Source organism: Myxine glutinosa, chromosome 6, assembly GCF_964187855.1.
Source record: "Myxine glutinosa chromosome 6, kmMyxGlut1.1, whole genome shotgun sequence".
NCBI lineage: Eukaryota > Metazoa > Chordata > Myxini > Myxiniformes > Myxinidae > Myxine > Myxine glutinosa.
In genome coordinates, this window is record NC_136266.1 from 35,657,409 (window position 1) to 35,678,884 (window position 21,476).

General features: G+C 44.0%; 1 protein-coding gene across 5 annotated transcripts in view; it reads left to right on the plus strand.

The window, feature by feature from the left end:
• LOC137429687 (V-set and transmembrane domain-containing protein 2B) overlaps positions 1 to 21,276 on the plus strand; it is a 67,351-nt gene extending 46,075 nt beyond the window's left edge. For 2 of the 5 annotated variants that reach the window (XM_068119819.2, XM_068119820.2), the window contains exon 6: positions 19,960 to 20,164. In XM_068119819.2, the coding sequence (XP_067975920.1) occupies positions 19,960 to 20,033 (74 nt within the window). In that variant the 3' untranslated portion in view covers positions 20,034 to 20,164. Of the gene's footprint in view, positions 1 to 19,959 lie in introns of all 5 variants that reach the window. The other 3 variants (XM_078779716.1, XM_068119821.2, XM_068119822.2) reach the window with 3 other exon arrangements.
• The last annotated feature ends 200 nt before the right edge of the window (positions 21,277 to 21,476 follow it).

Consider the following 21,476-nt stretch of genomic DNA (forward strand, 5'->3'; position numbering starts at 1 on the left):
AATTTCCTGACGATCCTCAGTAATGACCTAATCATTCAAATCGAGACAGCCATTCAAAAGACATGATCAGATAAGTAAGCGAGACTCTCGGCGAAGCTAAATCGATTACACACAAGATCAACAACAACAACAACAACAACAGAAAAAACGCTGGCTACACAACCTTTCTGACAAACATTTAACAACAGAAGTCCATCTACTCGATCGCGGCCTCAACTTGAATACAAGCGATGCTGCTGTTGTTGACTCCATCGCTGCTCTCGAACCGAGCATCTACAATGTACCCATGCATCCACCAAGGAGACAAAGAACGACTTCGTGCACAACTCACCACTACACTCGTCAACCCGGAACGCAAGTTGTACATAACAGCCGACGAGTCGAAAGTGCAACAAAGTCTCCACCAGGACAAATTCATCATCATAGTCCCCGTCGACAAAGGTCGTGCCACGGTCGTGATGAACCTCGTGGACTACAACCACAAAGCTAAAGCTCTATTGGGGTGACAACAACATCTACCACACAAAGCCTTGTGACCCTACAAAGACCATTGACAAACAGGTAACTACCACCTTACAGAAACGACGAGATGGAAACCCCCTCACAAAACAAGAATGGAACGCAATGAGACCAAACGACTCCGTCATTCCACACTTCTACGGGTTACCAAAGATTCACAACATCGATGTCCCACTACGACCCTTCGTGGCCCTCCGAGGTGCACCCACCTACAATCTGACCCTCCGAGGAGCACCCACCTACAATCTGGCCCTCCGAGGAGCACACACCTACAATCTGGCCCTAAGAGGTGCACCCACCTACAATCTGACCCTCCGAGGAGCACCCACCTACAATCTGACCCTCAGAGGAGCACCCACCTACAATCTGGCCCTCCGAGGAGCACCCACCTACAATCTGGCGCTCCGAGGAGCACCCACCTACAATCTGGCCCTCCGAGGTGCACTCCCCTACAATCTGGCCCTCCGAGGAGCACCCACCTACAATCTGGCCCTCCGAGGAGCACCCACCGACAATCTGGCCCTCAGAGGAGCACCCACCTACAATCTGGCCCTCCGAGGAGCACCCACCTACAATTTGGCCCTCCGAGGAGCACCCACCTACAATATGGCCCTCCGAGGAGCACCCACCTACAATCTGGCCCTCGGAGGAGCACCCACCTACATTCTGGCCCTCCGAGAAGCACCCACCTACAATCTGGCCCTCCGAGGAGCACCCACCTAAAATCTGGCCCTCCGAGGAGCACCCACCTACAATCTGGCCCTCCGAGGAGCACCCACCTACAAACTGGCCCTCCGAGGAGCACCCACCTACAATCTGGCCCTCCGAGGAGCACCCACCTACAATCTGGCCCTCCGAGGAGCACACACCTACAATCTGGCCCTCCGAGGAGCACCCACGTACATTCTGGCCCTCCGAGGAGCACCCACGTACATTCTGGCCCTCCGAGGAGCACCCACGTACATTCTGGCCCTCCGAGGAGCACCCACGTACATTCTGGACCTCCGAGGAGCACCCACCTACAATCTGGCCCTCCGAGGAGCACCCACCTACAATCTGGCCCTCCGAGGTGCACCCACCTACAATCTGGCTAAGTGGCTTTTCCACCGACTCAAACACTTAACAACCCATTCAGCACACAATGTAAAGAATGCTCAAGATTTTATCAACCGAATCAGAAATGTCCGCATCGAGAGTGATGAAATAATGATTTCATTCGACGTGGTGTCATTATTTACATCCACACCCGTCGAATTAGCAACGCAGACGTTTGAACAATACATCAACAACGACCAAGAGCTAGCGAGAAACAGCCGCCTCAGCTCTGGTCATCTCATGACATTCATTCAACTCTACCTCGAATCAACGTACTTTGTGTTCGACAGCACCATGTATCATCAACATGAAGGAACCCCGATGGGCTCACCCATCTCAGGGCTCATCGCCGAATTGGTGATGCAACGCTTTGAAGATAAAACACTGCATGGTGATCCTTCTCCATGGTTGTGGCTGCACATTGTTGTGGTTGACGACACATTCGTGATCATAAAGAAGGCGGAGGTTGACCGTTTCCACACAAAGATAAATTCAACATGGCCAGCAATACAATTTACATGTGAAGTAGAACAGGCTGTGTCTCTACCATTCCTGGATGTACATCTTTCCAGGGACGGAAACGGCAAGCTACACACGCAGGTGTACGGTAAATCTACTAACACAGACAAAGTATTGGATTACCCTAGGGGCCATCCCAATCCCACCTGCCACAAAAGAAGTTGTGTTCCTAGCTTAGTAGATCGTGCAAAAACACATTGCAGTGACCATGGACACCGCCGGATGGAAATGCTGCACGTCACTCAACTACTGCGAGAAAACCACAACCAAAATGCATTTATGAAATCTTGTCGCCGGAAATCCAACTACGGCAACAACAATCCAACAACACCTCCACACACGGTGGCATTTCCATACATACAACACGCTTCCGAAACCACAAGCTGCATTCTACGTGAATACATCAACATCAACCACAAATATCTTCACGAGCATCTTTACGAACAAGCCAGCCACATCACCAGCTGGCCACTGATTGGTGGAAGGAAGGTGGAAGAATGAATGAATGAATGATCGTTTTAAGGCCATTTTCCCCACTAGAGTGGGGTTAGCCTTGCGGGCCCCATGACAATCATGGTTCCCTTTTTGAGGCAATGTTTTTATGGCCGGATGCCCTTCCTGACGCCAACCCTTAGTCGCCTCTTACGATGCGCAGGGAAACGGTGTACCTTTTCTAAACCGGGGTACACACCGTGTAGTGGAAGGAAGCAGCAAAACTGATTGGCAAGCGACTGATGGCATGAGACAGAAGTGACGCGGCCATTGGTGGAGAGAGCGCTGACAACACACCGCGAGTGACAAAACGACTCGCTCGCCGGCATTTTCTTCTTCTCGTTTTGGCCTCTTTCCTGCCCAGACCCCTTTTCCATTTGCTGCCTCCTGATTCCGCTCCCTCGACCGCTTACCATTTTTTGCCACCTTCGCCCTCGACTCTCTCTCTCTTCCCTGTTGAAAACGTTGGGTGCATCGCGGTTCCGGGCCGAGTCCAGGAAGACGTGGATGGATCCAGGCACGGCCGGAGGAGCGAGCTGACACAACCCGTTTGAGTCGTGCAGAAGGCCTGTGGCGCGCAGGCGGATGGGACTTGGGAGAACGGGTGGCTCATTGGGGCCTGGCAGCGTGCGAACGAGGCGGACTGACGCCTCCTTCCCGCCAAGCACGGAGCCGCGTCCGGACGGCAAGTTTGGGGCCTGGACGACTGCAGACAGAGATAAGACGCGCATTCACAAACACAACAGTTCCTTTAATTTATTCTCTTCCCTCGTCCGTATGCAAATCTGTATATAGGAGCACTCATTAGGGGATTTAGTTATCGTCGCGTCGTTTGTTATCGGGTTCCGTTAATAAATATTAATGTTGTACATTCTAAATTCCGTTTTCGTGTGAGTTTCATTGTTTGCTGGTGAAGACGCCCGCGGCCGTGAAGGTAAGTCGGCATTCTTCATTCCATCTTGCGTATGATCCGCCATCAATTGGAAACACCTCCAAGTAAGCTCAAATCCTTCCGTGGACGTTCTGTCTTCACAGAGCCATCCACATGACAATATATATATACAGTATATATATATACACAGTATATATATATATATAAATAAATAAATAAATAAATAAATAAATAAATATATACATACATACATACATATATATATATATATATATATATATATATATATATATATATATATATATATATATATATATATATATATATACAGTCGTAGCCAAACATATTGGCACCCTTGCACTTGTTTCAAATAATGCACCATTTCTTCCAGAAAATTGTTGAAATTAAAAATATATTTTGGTATCCACATTTGTATTTCTTTGGTTTGCAGTGGAACAAAACCAAAAAAAAGCTGAAAGAATTACTAAATCTTAGCTTATTCCACACAGAAATCCTAAAATGGCCCAGACAATATTATTGGCACCTTTTAGAAGTTGTAAGAAACAATTAGATTTCAAGCAGGTGATTGTCCTTTACATTGGAATTGAACTCACCTATGGTGATTTGCAGGTGCCTGCAATATAAAAATCACTCATTCGACCAATTTAAATAGAAAAAAGGAGTCATTCTGCTGTTTTGTGTCACTGTGTGCACCGCAATAAGCATGGAGAAAAGAAAGAAAACCAGAGAATTGTCTGAGGAGGTCAGACACAAGATTGTAGCCAAACATGGACAATCTCAAGGCTACAAGTCCATCTCCAGAGACCTTGATGTTCCTGTGTCCACCGTACACCATGCTATCAGGAAGTTTAAGACCCAGATATAATCCCCATTGAACACCTGTGGGGAGATCTGAAAACAGCAGTTGGGAGAAGGCACCCTTCAAATCTGGGAGAACTGGAGTAGTTTGCACAAGAAGAGTGGGACAAACTGCCAGTAGAGAGGTGTAGGAAGCTTATTCATGGCTATAGGAAGTGCTTGACTGCAGTTATTTTTTTTCCAAAGGCTGTGTGTGCTCCCAAATATGAGGTCTAGGGTGTCAATAATTTTGTCAATGCCATGTCTATTTATTGTCTGATTTTAAAGGATATATTAAGTTCTGAATCAAAAACAAAGGTTCTGTAATGTTAACAGTGAAATTAAGAATTGTGGAGACCAAATACTTTTGTCATTTCAACTTATTTTTAGAGAAAATTGTGAGTTATTTGAAAAAGTGCAAGGGTGCCAATATTTTTGGCCATGACTATGTATATATATGATATATATATATATATATATATATATGATATATGATATATATATATATATATATATATATATGATATATATATATTGTCGCGATCCCGGCTGTGAAATGGTTCCCAGCACGGAATACGGACGTTAATGTCCGGGCTTCAAGTAGTCCACGGAGTGGACAGAGAGAACTCAATAAACACAATTGTGTTTTAATCGGCCTTCTAGGGGTAAGGCACGATGCTTTATTGGCTCGATCACAAAACCATGAAAGGTAACAAAATGGAATAAACTGCACAAAGCCTGCAGGAACTGTCGGCAACAGACGCTCCAAACAGGACGCAGGTAAGATCACTCGCGGCTCCAATCGACGATCTCCGGGACTCGGAGGGTAACAGGATGGAATTCACCGCACAAGGCCGGCAGGAACGGTCGGCCAGCAGCTCCAACACGAAGCAGGCAATCACTCGCGGTTCCAATCTACGAGATCCGGGAATCACTCGTTCTCTTCCGGAGTTACTCGCTCGTAAAATACCGAACTGTAATCGACCAGCCCAACTCGGCTGTCGTGAGGATTCAAGGAAAGCCCTTTTGAGATTTCCCACTCGGAGCCTTCGAGCCGCGTCCGTTGCACAAGATGGCGACCGCGCTCTCTCGACTCTCCACCAATCACGTGCCGAATCGCCTCCCGATCGCGTGAGGCTCCAAGGAGGCCACGTCACGCGGTGGGCGGGGCACCAAATCTGGGTGAGAACAGGTGGTTTCACCGGTGGTTTCTCACAATATATATATATATATGATATATATATATATGATATATATATATATATGATATATATATATGATATATATATATATGATATATATATATGATATATATATATATATATGATATATATATATGATATATATATATATATGATATATATATATGATATATAAATATATGATATATATATATATGATATATGATATATATATATGATATATAAATATATGATATATATATATATGATATATGATATATATATATATATATATATATATATATATATATATATATATATATATATATATATATATATGATATATATATGATATATATATGATATATATATATGATATATATATGATATATATATATATATATATATATATATATATATATATATATATATCAGTTATTATGCAATTTCATAACATCAGTGGTGAACCGCCATAAAGGTATCCCACCCAGCTTTCGCTGTACCTTAATGGGAGCGATAACCACCGTCTGCCACACGGCACATTATCTTTGGTATCCACTCACTATATGGAATCGCCTGGATGCAGCCGGGAGTAACCAATCTAAATATAATTTCAGTTCTCCAGCTTAATGAGCGCATGTAATGACATCACCGTCATGTACGTACACTCTGCCTGTCAAGCTCTCGGAAGAACCATCCGACAGAGCATAATTTTGATCTTAGTTCAGATACAGTCATAAGTATATGAAAAATTCGCAGTTACCGACCTGGATTCGCCCTGTTGGGGCTTCATCAGGGCAACGCAGTGAGTCCTGCATACACTTATGACTCTGAAAATCTTTCGGTTATATACCAGTTATAACTAACTAATACAACTAATATAACAAATAAGTTGTGAGCTGTTATATAACTATATATAACTATTATATAACTATATTATATAACTAACTAATAATATAAGGTTATAACTGGTATAACCATGTAAAGTTTTCACTTTTTCAACATATTTCAACATACAGCTATTTGATCTTCATTTGAACAATATTGACAGATAAAGGTGATATAATATAACAAATATCATGAAACATTTACATTTTGTAGTCCATTTTATAATTTAAATAAACATAAATGCAAATTTCACATGTGGAAAAAGTAAGTACACCCTTGGCTCTAATAGGTGGTATTGCCCCCTTTGGCAGAAACAACCTCAAGTAGGCATTTCTTATAACTGTCTACCAGTCTCTGACATCGATTGGGAGAAATTTTTGCCCACTCCTCCATGCAGAATTCTTTCAGCTGTGCGATGTTTGCGGGGTTTCTTGCATGCACAGCTCGTTTGAAATCCCCCCCACAACATCTCGATGGGATTTAGATCCGGGCTTTCACTTGGCCATTCCAGAACCCTCCATTTCTTTCTTTTCAGCCATTCCTTGGTGGATTTACTGGTACTAGGGCATGCCCGTACTATATCTATATCTAAAATTATATCCCCCCCCTCTATTTACATGAAATGGTTTGGTCCAAAGCGAACGGCTTGCGAGTACGGTGACAATCCCCCCCCTCTATTTACATGAAATGGTTTGGTCCAAAGCGAACGGCTTGCGAGTACGGTGACAATCCCCCCCCTCTATTTACATGAAATGGTTTGGTCCAAAGCGAACGGCTTGCGGAGTTTGGTAAAGAAATCGCCATCGCCTGCACAAACGCGCAGGAAAGCGAATGAATCGCAAATTAGTTTTAATTAGTTTTAAAACATAGTTTAACGGCAACATAGTTTTCCAACGTGAAATAAATGAATACGCTCTCAAATGTGCCGTCCGAGGCAGAGTCTGTTCGCCACGTTCGGCACACGTGATAGCTCGCTGCTCTCTGATTGGTTGAATCGTTTTTTGGACATAGCTCGGTAACTACTTGTCCGATTAATATGAAACCTTGAAAAGGCACATCCTCGGGTCCCCAGCAATATACCTGGCAAGTTTAAAGTATATCGGACCCGTGGTTGTCGAGAAACAGCGGTCACAGACATACAGACATACAAACATACAAACATACAAACATACAAACATACACACAGAGATTACTGGAATTATAGATAGATGTTTAGGGTCATTGTCATGTTGCAAGGTCCACCTTCGGTTGAGCTTTAACTTTCCGACAGATGGCCTCACATTATCCTCAAGCACCCTCTGGTACAATGAAAAATTCATAGTGGATTCTATGATGGTGAGCTGCCCAGGACCTGATGCAGCAAAGCTGCCCCAAACCATAATATTTCCACCACCATGCTTTACAGTTGGTATCAAGTTCTTGTGGTTAAATGCTGTCTTTGGTTTTCGCCAAACATGTCTTCTGGTACTGTGGCCAAATAGCTCTACCATTGACTCATCTGTCCAGAGCACATTGTTCCAGAAGTGCTGGTCTTTGCCTAGGTGTTCATTGGCAAACTTTAGTCTTGCCCTGATGTTCTTTCTGGACAGCAAATGTTTCCTCCTGGCACACCTCCCATGTAGATCAAATTTGTGCAGCCTCTTTCTAATGGTAGACTCGTGCACTTTGACGTCAACAGTGACAAGAGCTACCTGTAGGTCCCGTGATGACATTCTGGGGTTCTTAGAGACTTCTTTCAGCATCTTGCGGTCTGCTCTCAGGCTGAACTTGCTGGGGCGGCCTGGCCTGAAGAAGTTGGCAGTTGTTTGGATTCTTCTCCACTTGTAGATGATCTTCCGGACAGTCAAATGATTGATTTCAAATTGTTTGGAGATCTTTTTAAATCCCTTCCCAGACTCATAGGCATCTATAACCTTCTTTCTGAAGGCCTCAGAGAGCTCTTTTGGTCTAGGCATGGTGACGCTGCACACTTCAACAACAAAGAGCAAACCAAACCAAATGTCTGAGGTTTAAATGAAACAGGTTCCTCCAAGATCCTCTCTAACGATGTTCTAATCATTTGCACCTGAGCTGGTTCACCTGATTCTAATTTTAGGTATTTGAAGTAGTGATAAATGTAGGGGTGTACTTACTTTTTCCACATGCGAAATTAACATTTATGTTTATTTAAATTATACAATGGACGACAAAATGTAAATGTTTCATGATATTTGTTTTATTATTTCACCTTTATCTATCAATATTGTTGAAATGAAGATCAAATCGCTCTATGTTGAAATAGTCAAAACTTTGCATAGGGTGTACTTACTTTCTCACGTGACTGTAGATATATACTGTATGTATAGATAGATATATAAATTGTTACAGACACGACTTTGATGTTAAAGTGGGCCGAGCGGAATGGCCGTCGTGTCCGCACAAATTACCCGACTATACTCGACGTTGACGAAGTCGCGTTACGCTGGCTCAATAAGAAAAAGAAGACACCCGGCTGGGTTATAAAATGACGACACCAGGGATACGGTTCTCAAGACCTCCGGAGGAGATTATATTCGTTACGGAAGGTCAGATTACAGGGACGAGAGGTACAACATAGAAAGACAAGCACTTAGACACAATCTTATATTATTCCCAACAGACGACAGATAAACGGGACAAAGCTGACTCACACGGGGATTGATGGCTAGGAAAGGCAAGGTAGCGATGGCTCCAGGTGCACCTGGGCTCGGGGCAGGATCAACACGGTTCGGTCCAGAGATGCGGGGAGGTCTCGTCGCAGCGCTCAGAGGTGACGTTCTTTCTCAGGCGGGTCTTTCTCCGGCCTCTCCAAACTCAGGCGCATCTGTTTCAGCGCTCGCAGGTCCTTCTTTCTCCAGCTGGGGGCGCATCTGACGTCACGTCCGCTACGTGGCCGCGTATATCCGGCGGGGAGTGACACGCCCTCAGCTCGTCAGCTCCGCCTCGTGGAATCGGCACGTTGCTTCTCATTGGGTGCGTGCGGGGGGGGTTACCGGCTCCGCCCCTGACGAGGAGCTGACAAGGAGCCCCTTCGTGGTAACCCCGTGGAGCGCATGGTCTGGAGCGCATCGTCTGGAGCGCATTGTCGATGGCGGCGAACCGAGCCGGTGGGAGGACGCACACTCCCCCCCGCGCAGCGCCCCTCTGTTGTTGTAGACGGGGAAGAAGATGGGAGGAGGTATGGGAAAGGTCCTAAACTCACTACTGATGCCATATAATCACATTCTGGTGCAACGAAGAGTCAGAATTAATGGAAACGAGTCCTTAACTGACATAGATTAAGAATAACTAGCAAGATGTCCGAAAGTTGTCTACGTGTGGTGCGGTGGACCTGGGCACGACATTTAATGGGGGAATAAGGGGAAGGTCGGCTCTACTGAGTGTTATTTACATGCAATGGGACTAGGGAATGGGGGATTGGGGAAAGTTGGGGAGTATTGGAGAAATAGGGGAATATTTACAAGCGGATATGGAGGCCAAATTCCATATTCGCAACATTGCACCCTTCTCTACCCTCGGGGCGTCCCGACCCGATAAATTTTTACCTACTTTAGTGTGGCACGCAATGTAGTTCCCTCTACTATTAACTCTACCCTGAGTGCGACAGTTTTACAGATATTCACAAATGAGTAAATATGTCCCCCTGCGACGTTGCACCCTTCTCCTCACAGAAACACACCCACAGGATAACCGAATCCGGAAAGAATTCGCAAACTAAACATACAGCCGGTAGGGAGCATTATTTACACGACTACGCTGCTATTTACACTACGATCCAGGACCTGTTTTTGGAGGAACACATGCAGATGTTATGCATAGAGAGAGCGCGCTTGCCAGCATCGATACACCAACCCACGAGTGCTCTGTGGCCGACGGCCTTTAATAACGTGCAGAGCACCCTTCCCGAGCATCAAAAGCACCACCCCACCACCAATCGGTGCAGTCACCATTGTTCATTGGAATAAAAATAAATTCGACAACCCCTAACCCTGCAGGTGTCTCTTGCTCTTCTTGTGGTGCACTTGGTGTTAACTAAAAGTGGTTCACCTGTATGGCATAGGTGCCACGTTGACCCATAGGTCCATCCCCGGGTGGTGCTTGGCCGCAAACGAACTGCGGTCCATTGTGGGTGGCCACAAACATTGCGGTCCATATGGTGTATCGATCCCGGCAGCAAACAGCGAAAGTGCAGGCCCACAACTGCGCAGCCAGCACCTCTCTCTCCTCTCTCTCTACCCCAAAGCCAGATCCTCGGAGGTGGGAGACAAAAGAAGCAGACAAGTGAGTAAGGTGGTAAGGGCGCAAAAGTGCACGCAATGTAAGGTGATGCACACTGGGGGCACATGGGAACCAGGTGAGACAGGTACGTTCCTATCGTACGCCCCCCCCCCCCCACCAGGTAACCTACATGGCCCCTCCCTTACCCCTTACTGTATCCACAAAACACAACACTACCCATAAACATCTACTTTACAAATCAACAAACATCCCTACTGTCTTCCCCGTTCCTCCCATATACCAAATTCGTCTTCTCTCCCTCCTAACCAATCAAATTTGCCATTTTCAACTCTCATCAAAATTTGCCATCTCCAACTCAACATCAAAATTTGCCATTACCAATTCAACATCAGTCCCTCCTAGGGAGGGAGAGATGGAATCACCCCAATGTCTCATCCACGTCGTGATGCGTCTCACAAATCCACACAGCAATCTCATTTCCTGCAACAAACAAAGAAAACACAGGTGTGGAGTCATCATCATCACCACAGGTAAGTGGCTGCGTATGGTGCGACAGGTTCTTCAATCCTAACTATTTCCTAAATGACTTTAACAACTTTACACTACCCGGGGTCTTTCTCCGGCCAAACCATTGGCCCTCTTACACTATGGGTTCTAAAAACCAATTCCCATTGGCCAAACTGTGGTGCTTTTCAATTTGGGGTCTCACTCCCCCGATTCATCTCCCGGTGCCCTCGCACAATTTCTGGGCTGTGGCGTGTACCTCTCCCAGTGGGTCTACCCACCTGCACACCTCCACCACTGCGGTTGCCTCCGAGCTTACCTGCTCCTTACCCTAACCTAACTACCTGGGGAAGGCCCTCTGGCACTCTCCCCACTCGGTGCCCTCTCTGGCACTGGGCTACCCGGGTCCATCCTCCGGATCCTCGGGCCCCATCCACAACTCTACCGGCTCCCAGAGCCCACCTGCGGCCTCACCTGGCCGACATCCTCACAGTGGTGGAGTGCCCAACCAACTACACACACTAACAGGCTACACGCCCAGCCATTTCCACAACACTAATGCACCCATCCACAACACCATTCTGCAACCGCACCACAGATGCCAATATCCAACCACAATTTACCTGTACCCTCTACCTAACACTTACACTACCCGCCCCGGGTACTCGTGAAAGGGGTCCACTCTTCCCCCATCCACACCTTCGCACCATGCACACCACTCCGTACCACTTACTCCAACTCTCTCCACACACCTGTATTTGCACACCTGTGCTCTCACACCTGGTGCCACCTGCACCCTTCTCTCCCCAAGCGCATTCGCGCTGATCCACACACTCACTACTCACACACTGCTCCACACACCTGTCCAGTTGCACACCTGTGCAATCACACCTGTTCCATCCTCACACACACACGGCATCATCTCATCTAACTACTCCCTTCTGAAACTTGCGCTTCCCAGTCGTCCCTTTAAACTATTGCGCTCCCTCGTCATTATCATCCATACTAATCTACCTGCGTCCCCACTACAGGTATCAGTCACTAACTAATCTTAACGTCACCTAATGTCATCTTCTAGGGCCCTACACACAATATCCTAACCCACCCGGGCTAGTTTTCACTGCCATACACCCCATAAGCTATTGCTCCTTTGCCCCCACGCATGGGAAGGGTGGCAGATTTGCCATCCCACCCCATCGGGGGTCTCTCACTACCAATTTTGCACATCAAATTGCAACAAATTAAAAATTTGCCAATCACTACCCATCATCTGCCAATCACTACTGCCAATCCCTTGCCAATCATCAAATTTTGTTTTTTCTCTAATTTTGGGTCCAATACACTAACCTCATCACCCAGTCGACTCACTAATACCTCTCGGTGCGCCAATCCCTGTCCAAAGCCCGGCTTCGTAAAGCCAAGCAATGGATGCTGGTTGTTTTGTGCCAGCGGCTGGATGCGTCCGGCATTCGGGGCAGGGACGGGGGCTTACCCGGGCCGAGATCCCACGCACCACCTCGGCGTGGAGCCATCCAATGTCCCGATCTCGACCTGCCGGCACGTCTCAACAGAACGTGGTCGCCATAACGACCCTTCCTATCGGGCTGCCCGCTCCGCCTAGTGGAGCACGGACGCGGCCATTCAAAGCGAGGCCCAGCATGCACCGAGGGCCCGATTCGGCTAAAAGTCGACCTAACCTCTAACCCGTTTAATGTCGATGCTTCACCTGCATGCTTACACCCCGAAGCCCGTTCCTTGCTCACACACCCAGCCGTGCCCATGCTCCTCGTACCTTTCCTTACACACCCAGGTACACCCATTCCACTCACAGCCTTGGTCACACACCTGACCACCGAACACTTTGGCACACATTCGTTGCTCGCACACCTCACCAATACACCGCTTCGCGCCCCCTCCTCGGTCACCTCCTCTGTGACAATCACAGGTGTGCCCTCATTCGCACACCCAACCACGTGCCTCACCACCAACTCCAGCGTGCATTCCCACTCACGCTCTACCATTCCAGGTGTGCATCCTTCCATCCCAGGTGTACATACTCGCTCACCTGTCATAACCAACTCACTCTCCTTGTCACTCTCAATACTCTCACCTCCATTCTTGACAGCGCACTCACCCTTACTCTTGACAGCGCACTCTTTCCTCGTGCACCTGTCCGTCACACACCTTTCTCGCGCACACTCTCCCGTTACACCCTCTGTAACACTCACCACAGGTGGACACTCTTCCTTACTTCTGACAGCGCACTCTTTCCTCATGCACCTGTCCGTCACACACCTTTCTCGCGCACACTCTCCCGTCACACCCTCTGCAACACTTACCACACCGCGCTTCCATGTGCCCCCTCGCACACGCGCTACGACCGACTCACTCTCGCCAGCACCCTCACTACTCCTTGGCACGCACTTTTTCCTCACACACCCCAGAGTCGGACTTTCTCGCACACCTCCTCTTTCGCACACCAGACCTGTCACACACCTCACCAACGGCCTCTCACGAACACCCGGGTCCATCTCGACCCCCAATCTTCTTAAATCACCTGGCGCATCATACGCACGACCATATTGGTCACCACTTACACCGGGTCCTCTTCCTCTTCGCTTCTCCTCCATCACCTGCGAATCCCTCATCCGGTTAATGAGCACATCATCACGATCCAAACACAGACTTCGGACCAATTCTTTTATCTCCTCTTTTATCTTTTTCTTATCCCCTCTCCGTCGCTTCTTAATTTCGCTCATCCCTTCTTCCACTTCTTCTAATTTGTGCTTCACCTCTTTTATTCCCTGGTATGTCTCCTCAAGCTCGTCCTCCAAGGCTACCTTGACCGTTTCCATGTGCGTCCTTACCTGTCGGTCCTTCGTCTCCATTACCTCTATCACCTCGTCCAGCCTTGTTGTCAGTCCCTCACGTACCATCTGACATTCCCTCTTTGTCGCTATTAAGTCGTTTTTTATGTCGTTTTGTGTCGCTTTTAACCCTCCTAATACCGCAGTGTTCCTTTGAACCTGCTCCGTTAGTCCTTTTTGTCCCTCCGTCAGCTGTTCCACCTCCTGCGTCAGGACCTCTATGCCCCCCTGTAACTTTACAGTCCCCTTTCTCACCTCCTTCTCCATGTGCTCCTTACAGTGCCTCACCTCCTCGCGCACTCCTCCGACCTCCTCACTCACACCTCTTCTGATCTCTTCTCCCATCACTTGCATCTCCTGCCCAGATGCCACCCTCATCTGCTCCATTTCCTCCCTGTGAGCATCCAGTTTGGTTTCTACCCCCATTCTGACCCCCTCTATCTGCTGCTCCATTTGTTTAACTTCCCTTTCCGCTTGGTCCCTCATGTCCCTCAATTTGCCTTCCATACTGTTTTCTAACCCCTCTAACCCATTTTTCACTCCCTCTATTTGATTCTCCTGGGCAGCCATTCTATTTTCTACCCCCTCTAACCCATGTCTCACCTCTTTTATCCCATTGTCTAACCCCTCAAAATTTTTGTCTAACTTCTCAAAATTATTGTCTAACTTCTCACCAGTACCCCTCGCTGCGTCCCTCATTACCCCCATTTCGTTTCCCATTACCCCCAATTGCTCATTCTGAGCCTCCATCCGGTTCCCCATTACCCCCAATTGCTCATTCTGAGCCTCCATCCGGTTCCCCATTACCCCCATTTGGCCCTCCAATCGCTCACCCAATCGCTCAATTTGGCTCCCCATACTCATCTGTACAGCTGCCTGTAGCTGCGCAATGAGGGCCTGTATGTCAATCGGCTGCATGTTAAAGCCCGTTGATACAGCGGGCTCGGCTACCGCGCGCTCTTGCGAGGCGCCATTTTGCGTGCCTGCTACCCTCGCTGTTTCGCTCTCCTCATGTCCTTCATGTCCCTCAATTTGGTCCTGGACCGACCCTGCTTCACTCTCCGCTACCGGACCCCAGCCGTCTTGATCCGCCATAGCGCGACTTGCAAAATTCGAGTTTCGTAAAACAAATCCAAATTTTTTTTTTTTTCCGTTATAATTTCGGCGAGCGCAGTAACCGCGGGACCGCGCTCCGGCTCGATTTTGTCGAGCGCAGTACGCGCTCCGAACCGATTTTCCCTCCCAAAATTTGGGCCTAACTAATTTAGTCCCGGGTCCGAATCTCACTCCTCGACACCAATTGTTACAGACACGACTTTGATGTTAAAGTGGGCCGAGCGGAATGGCCGTCGTGTCCGCACAAATTACCCGACTATACTCGACGTTGACGAAGTCGCGTTACGCTGGCTCAATAAGAAAAAGAAGACACCCGGCTGGGTTATAAAATGACGACACCAGGGATACGGTTCTCAAGACCTCCGGAGGAGATTATATTCGTTACGGAAGGTCAGATTACAGGGACGAGAGGTACAACATAGAAAGACAAGCACTTAGACACAATCTTATATTATTCCCAACAGACGACAGATAAACGGGACAAAGCTGACTCACACGGGGATTGATGGCTAGGAAAGGCAAGGTAGCGATGGCTCCAGGTGCACCTGGGCTCGGGGCAGGATCAACACGGTTCGGTCCAGAGATGCGGGGAGGTCTCGTCGCAGCGCTCAGAGGTGACGTTCTTTCTCAGGCGGGTCTTTCTCCGGCCTCTCCAAACTCAGGCGCATCTGTTTCAGCGCTCGCAGGTCCTTCTTTCTCCAGCTGGGGGCGCATCTGACGTCACGTCCGCTACGTGGCCGCGTATATCCGGCGGGGAGTGACACGCCCTCAGCTCGTCAGCTCCGCCTCGTGGAATCGGCACGTTGCTTCTCATTGGGTGCGTGCGGGGGGGGTTACCGGCTCCGCCCCTGACGAGGAGCTGACAAGGAGCCCCTTCGTGGTAACCCCGTGGAGCGCATGGTCTGGAGCGCATCGTCTGGAGCGCATTGTCGATGGCGGCGAACCGAGCCGGTGGGAGGACGCACACTCCCCCCCGCGCAGCGCCCCTCTGTTGTTGTAGACGGGGAAGAAGATGGGAGGAGGTATGGGAAAGGTCCTAAACTCACTACTGATGCCATATAATCACATTCTGGTGCAACGAAGAGTCAGAATTAATGGAAACGAGTCCTTAACTGACATAGATTAAGAATAACTAGCAAGATGTCCGAAAGTTGTCTACGTGTGGTGCGGTGGACCTGGGCACGACATTTAATGGGGGAATAAGGGGAAGGTCGGCTCTACTGAGTGTTATTTACATGCAATGGGACTAGGGAATGGGGGATTGGGGAAAGTTGGGGAGTATTGGAGAAATAGGGGAATATTTACAAGCGGATATGGAGGCCAAATTCCATATTCGCAACAATATATATATATATATATATATATATATATATCCCTAATATTGCTAAATACAGCAGTTTTAGTCAAAATCAAACACAGGATGTGGATATTTTTTTCATATAAAAATATTGGCTTATGGAAGAGGGAAGTAACAGAGGTTGGAAGAAAACGTAGACTGTTGAGTAGTGGAACAACACATGGATATAACAGGGGGGTGAATGATGAGGAGGAGGAGAGAGAAGAAGCAAGGAAATATGGCATCCTGTATGGAGAAGCAGATGGTTAATGAGGGACAAAAATATCGCGAGTAGGATTTGAACTTTTCTTTTTCAAAACACTCTAATAGAGTTCACAGTGCATGATAATTCAGTGTAGTTTAACTGCTTGTAACACTAAACTCATCGACCATGCTTTTGCATAATTTCCCCATTATTTTCACGAAAAGCCAAACTTAATGGCAATTATTGCTGTGTCAATAAAATGATTTTAAAGTGGCATTCACCGAACGGCTCTAGATATTAATCACCCAATAGGAGTACTTCGCAAGATTTACGCAAGTTTTACTTACAGGATTTACAAGGAGTAGCCCAGATTTACTAAAAGCGTTTGTTCTGATCTCCATTGATTTCGTGAAGGGAAGGGGAGATATATATCCAAGAAGTTCCGAAGTTTTAACTGCGATGATATGACGTCCTCATTTCTCTCCGCAAATAAATCTTTTAGTATCTCTGTAGTTAAGAGTTGCTGTACTATCTGAGAATGAGGAGTGATTAAAGTTTGTAGAACATATTCCACCATTATGAATCATCTTACTCATAATAATTAAAATTCAAGCAGAAAAAGTCATTCTTATCAATATCTCTTGCAAACCTTTGTACGACTTAGCCACAGTTTATGTCCTGCCATAAAGGATACCTAATTAGAGAACATGTCTGTGCACATTTATTCCTTTTTTATCATTGACGTCAACGTTATGCTTTCGTTGTCATAAGTCTAATTAAAGGTCATGCAATTACAGCAGGCTAGATAGACAGAGTACAGCAGGGGAAATTGCAATGTCAGGGGATGGCAAAATCATCTTATCAGTAATTTACCTTCACAAGGAAAAGCCTGTCGAAAAGGACTGTCCATTTTATTGAAATATTTATTTATTTATTTTTGAGGTGAAAAGTACTGTCCATTTTATTGAAATATTTATTGATTTATTTTTGAGACGCGAAAAGGACTGGCCATTTTATTGAAATATTTATTTATTTATTTTTGAGATGTGAAAAGTACTGGCCATTTTATTGAAATATTGATTTATTTATTTTTGAGATGTGAAAAGTACTGTCCATTTTATTGAAATATTTATTGATTTATTTTTGAGACGCGAAAAGGACTGGCCATTTTATTGAAATATTTATTTATTTTTGAGACGCGAAAAGGACTGTCCATTTTATTGAAATATTTATTTATTTATTTTTGAGACGCAAAAAGGACTGGCCATATTATTGAAATATTTATTTATTTTTGAGATGCGAAAAGGACTGGCCATTTTATTGAAATATTTATTTATTTTTGAGACGCGCAAAGGACTGGCCATTTTATTGAAATATTAATTAATTTATTTTTGAGATGTGAAAAGTACTGGCCATTTTATTGAAATATTTATTGATTTATTTTTGAGATGCAAAAAGTACTGGCCATTTTATTGAAATATTGATTTATTTATTTTTGAGATGTGAAAAGTACTGGCCATTTTATTGAAATATTAATTAATTAATTTTTTTAGATGTGAAAAGTACTGGCCATTTTATTGAAATATTGATTTATTTATTTTTGAGATGTGAAAAGTACTGGCCATTTTATTGAAATATTTATTTATTTATTTTTGAGATGTGAAAAGTACTGGCCATTTTATTGAAATATTTATTTATTTATTTTTGAGATGCGAAAAGTACTGGCCATTTTATTGAAATATTGATTTAGTTATTTTTGAGATGTGAAAAGTACTGGCCATTTTATTGAAATATTAATTTATTTATTTTTGAGATGTGAAAAGTACTGGCCATTTTATTGAAATATTTATTTATTTATTTTAGAGATGTGAAAAGTACTGGCCATTTTATTGAAATATTAATTTATTTATTTTTGAGATGTGAAAAGTACTGGCCATTTTATTGAAATATTTATTTATTTATTTTAGAGATGTGAAAAGTACTGGCCATTTTATTGAAATATTAATTTATTTATTTTTGAGACGCGAAAAGGACTGGCCATTTTATTGAAATATTTATTTATTTTTGAGACGCGAAAAGGACTGTCCATTTTATTGAAATATTTATTTATTTATTTTTGAGACGCAAAAAGGACTGGCCATATTATTGAAATATTTATTTATTTTTGAGATGCGAAAAGGACTGGCCATTTTATTGAAATATTTATTTATTTTTGAGACGCGCAAAGGACTGGCCATTTTATTGAAATATTAATTAATTTATTTTTGAGATGTGAAAAGTACTGGCCATTTTATTGAAATATTTATTGATTTATTTTTGAGATGCAAAAAGTACTGGCCATTTTATTGAAATATTGATTTATTTATTTTTGAGATGTGAAAAGTACTGGCCATTTTATTGAAATATTAATTAATTAATTTTTTTAGATGTGAAAAGTACTGGCCATTTTATTGAAATATTGATTTATTTATTTTTGAGATGTGAAAAGTACTGGCCATTTTATTGAAATATTTATTTATTTATTTTTGAGATGTGAAAAGTACTGGCCATTTTATTGAAATATTTATTTATTTATTTTTGAGATGCGAAAAGTACTGGCCATTTTATTGAAATATTGATTTATTTATTTTTGAGATGTGAAAAGTACTGGCCATTTTATTGAAATATTTATTTATTTATTTTTGAGATGTGAAAAGTACTGGCCATTTTATTGAAATATTTATTTATTCATTTTTGAGATGTGAAAAGTACTGGCCATTTTATTGAAATATTTATTTATTTATTTTTGAGATGCGAAAAGTACTGGCCATTTTATTGAAATATTAATTTATTTATTTTTGAGATGTGAAAAGTACTGGCCATTTTATTGAAATATTTATTTATTCATTTTTGAGATGTGAAAAGTACTGGCCATTTTATTGAAATATTTATTTATTCATTTTTGAGATGTGAAAAGTACTGGCCATTTTATTGAAATATTTATTTATTTATTTTTGAGATGCGAAAAGTACTGGCCATTTTATTGAAATATTTATTTATTTCTTTATTTTTGAGATCCGTTGGGACCTTATACTCTTTGTTCATGCAATTGTTTTCCCTAAATATAAAGGTTTGTTTGTGATACTTAACAGTGTATAAATATACATGACTAAATTATACTCCATATCAAAAAAGGCCAAACCAATGACTTGTGGTCATGATTAAATCTAGTTCCATGGTGTCCCTCACAGGTTCTGCTGACAGCCACTCGAGGATGAGCCTCACCCTCGCCCTGCTCGCTGCCATCACCATCGTTAACTTTTGAGAGTCTGGGCATCGAAGGTTGAGAAATCTTCATCATGTTCATCTGACGAGAGACACTGTTGAATGTCATTTGGTCAAAAACCAGGAAGAACTGAACAGACAGTTTGGTTCTGGCGGAGTGTTGGACATTGGTTAGATTATGTAAGAAATTCTGCCTACTGTGCTGTAAAAAAAGAAAAGAAATCAAAACGAGCTTTATAATTGTAGAATTCTATTCACCCTGTTTTAAATCTATCACTTTTACTATTATACAAAAAGGAAGATCATAGCAAAGTTATTTTCATTTCCTTAGAGTTTCTGTGTCTTGTTTTATATGGTGACATCTTTAACATAGTGAAATTATTGTTGTCATTGTGTGATCTGGCAAACGTTTAAAGTTATTTAAATATCTGGTCTATTTTATGTCGGTTTGCAATATTGTGCCAAAAATACTCTCATGAAGACATGCATCCTCTCATTTTGTGAAATGAAAGATTATTATAGCATACACAACCTTTCAGATTAACAGCTGTTAGAAGCCACCACGTTGTGTTTTCATTTCTCCTTAATTTGCACCTTCCTTTTGCTATTGCCATCCCGTAAGTTGAAGAACGCTCTTTCTTGAATCAAATCTATAAATTAACGATAAACTTCTTTGCTCTCACGGAAACCGCCAAGAGCGATGCTAGCATACGGACAACAGCAATCATCGTTCGGAAACACAACTGAATGAGCCCAAGTAAAATAAATAAATAAATAATAATAATCAAAAGTTTTCGACAATTAAAGTATGACAGTCAGACCACGAGGAAATTGGAGTTTCAGCACTATTAAAATGACAATACCTCTACGTTGTAACGAGCATATTAAACCAAATGTTTCAATGTTTCGCCACGATTTTCATAGTGCAATGTACATTAAAACGCTTGGAAATAGTTATTTTTGAGAAATGCCATGTGATTATCCCCCCCAGGAACTTTTCGGAGCAATCACGATGCCGTGTTTGTAAATTGTCACTCCGTTTCACCGATTGTAAATAAAACGTGGTGTAAATTTCAAATAAGACCGTGTTATCAGAATGGCATGAACACATCGTTACCTAGCCTGCCTCTACCGAGCAGTATTTTTGCTTTATCAGCTAGCTGTTGGCAACAAAGATTTGTATTTATTTACACGATCGATGAACGTGTCCACGTGCTGTGTACCTTTGAGCAGTCCATGACAATTCTGGTTTAAAAGAGGACTAATAAAAGATTTTTGGGGGTACTTTTTCCGTCTGCTTTAACATTTCACACAAGAATGACAACGCAACATGAACTTCTTGGTATCGATATCCTACGAGCATGACCACTTCACGATCGCAATGGTCGGAGTGTCAACTCCGGGTGAGTTTCAGTGATGTGTGATGGAACTTGCACATGGAGCCATAGAAATTCCAGTAAACCAGGCAACACCACAATGCGAC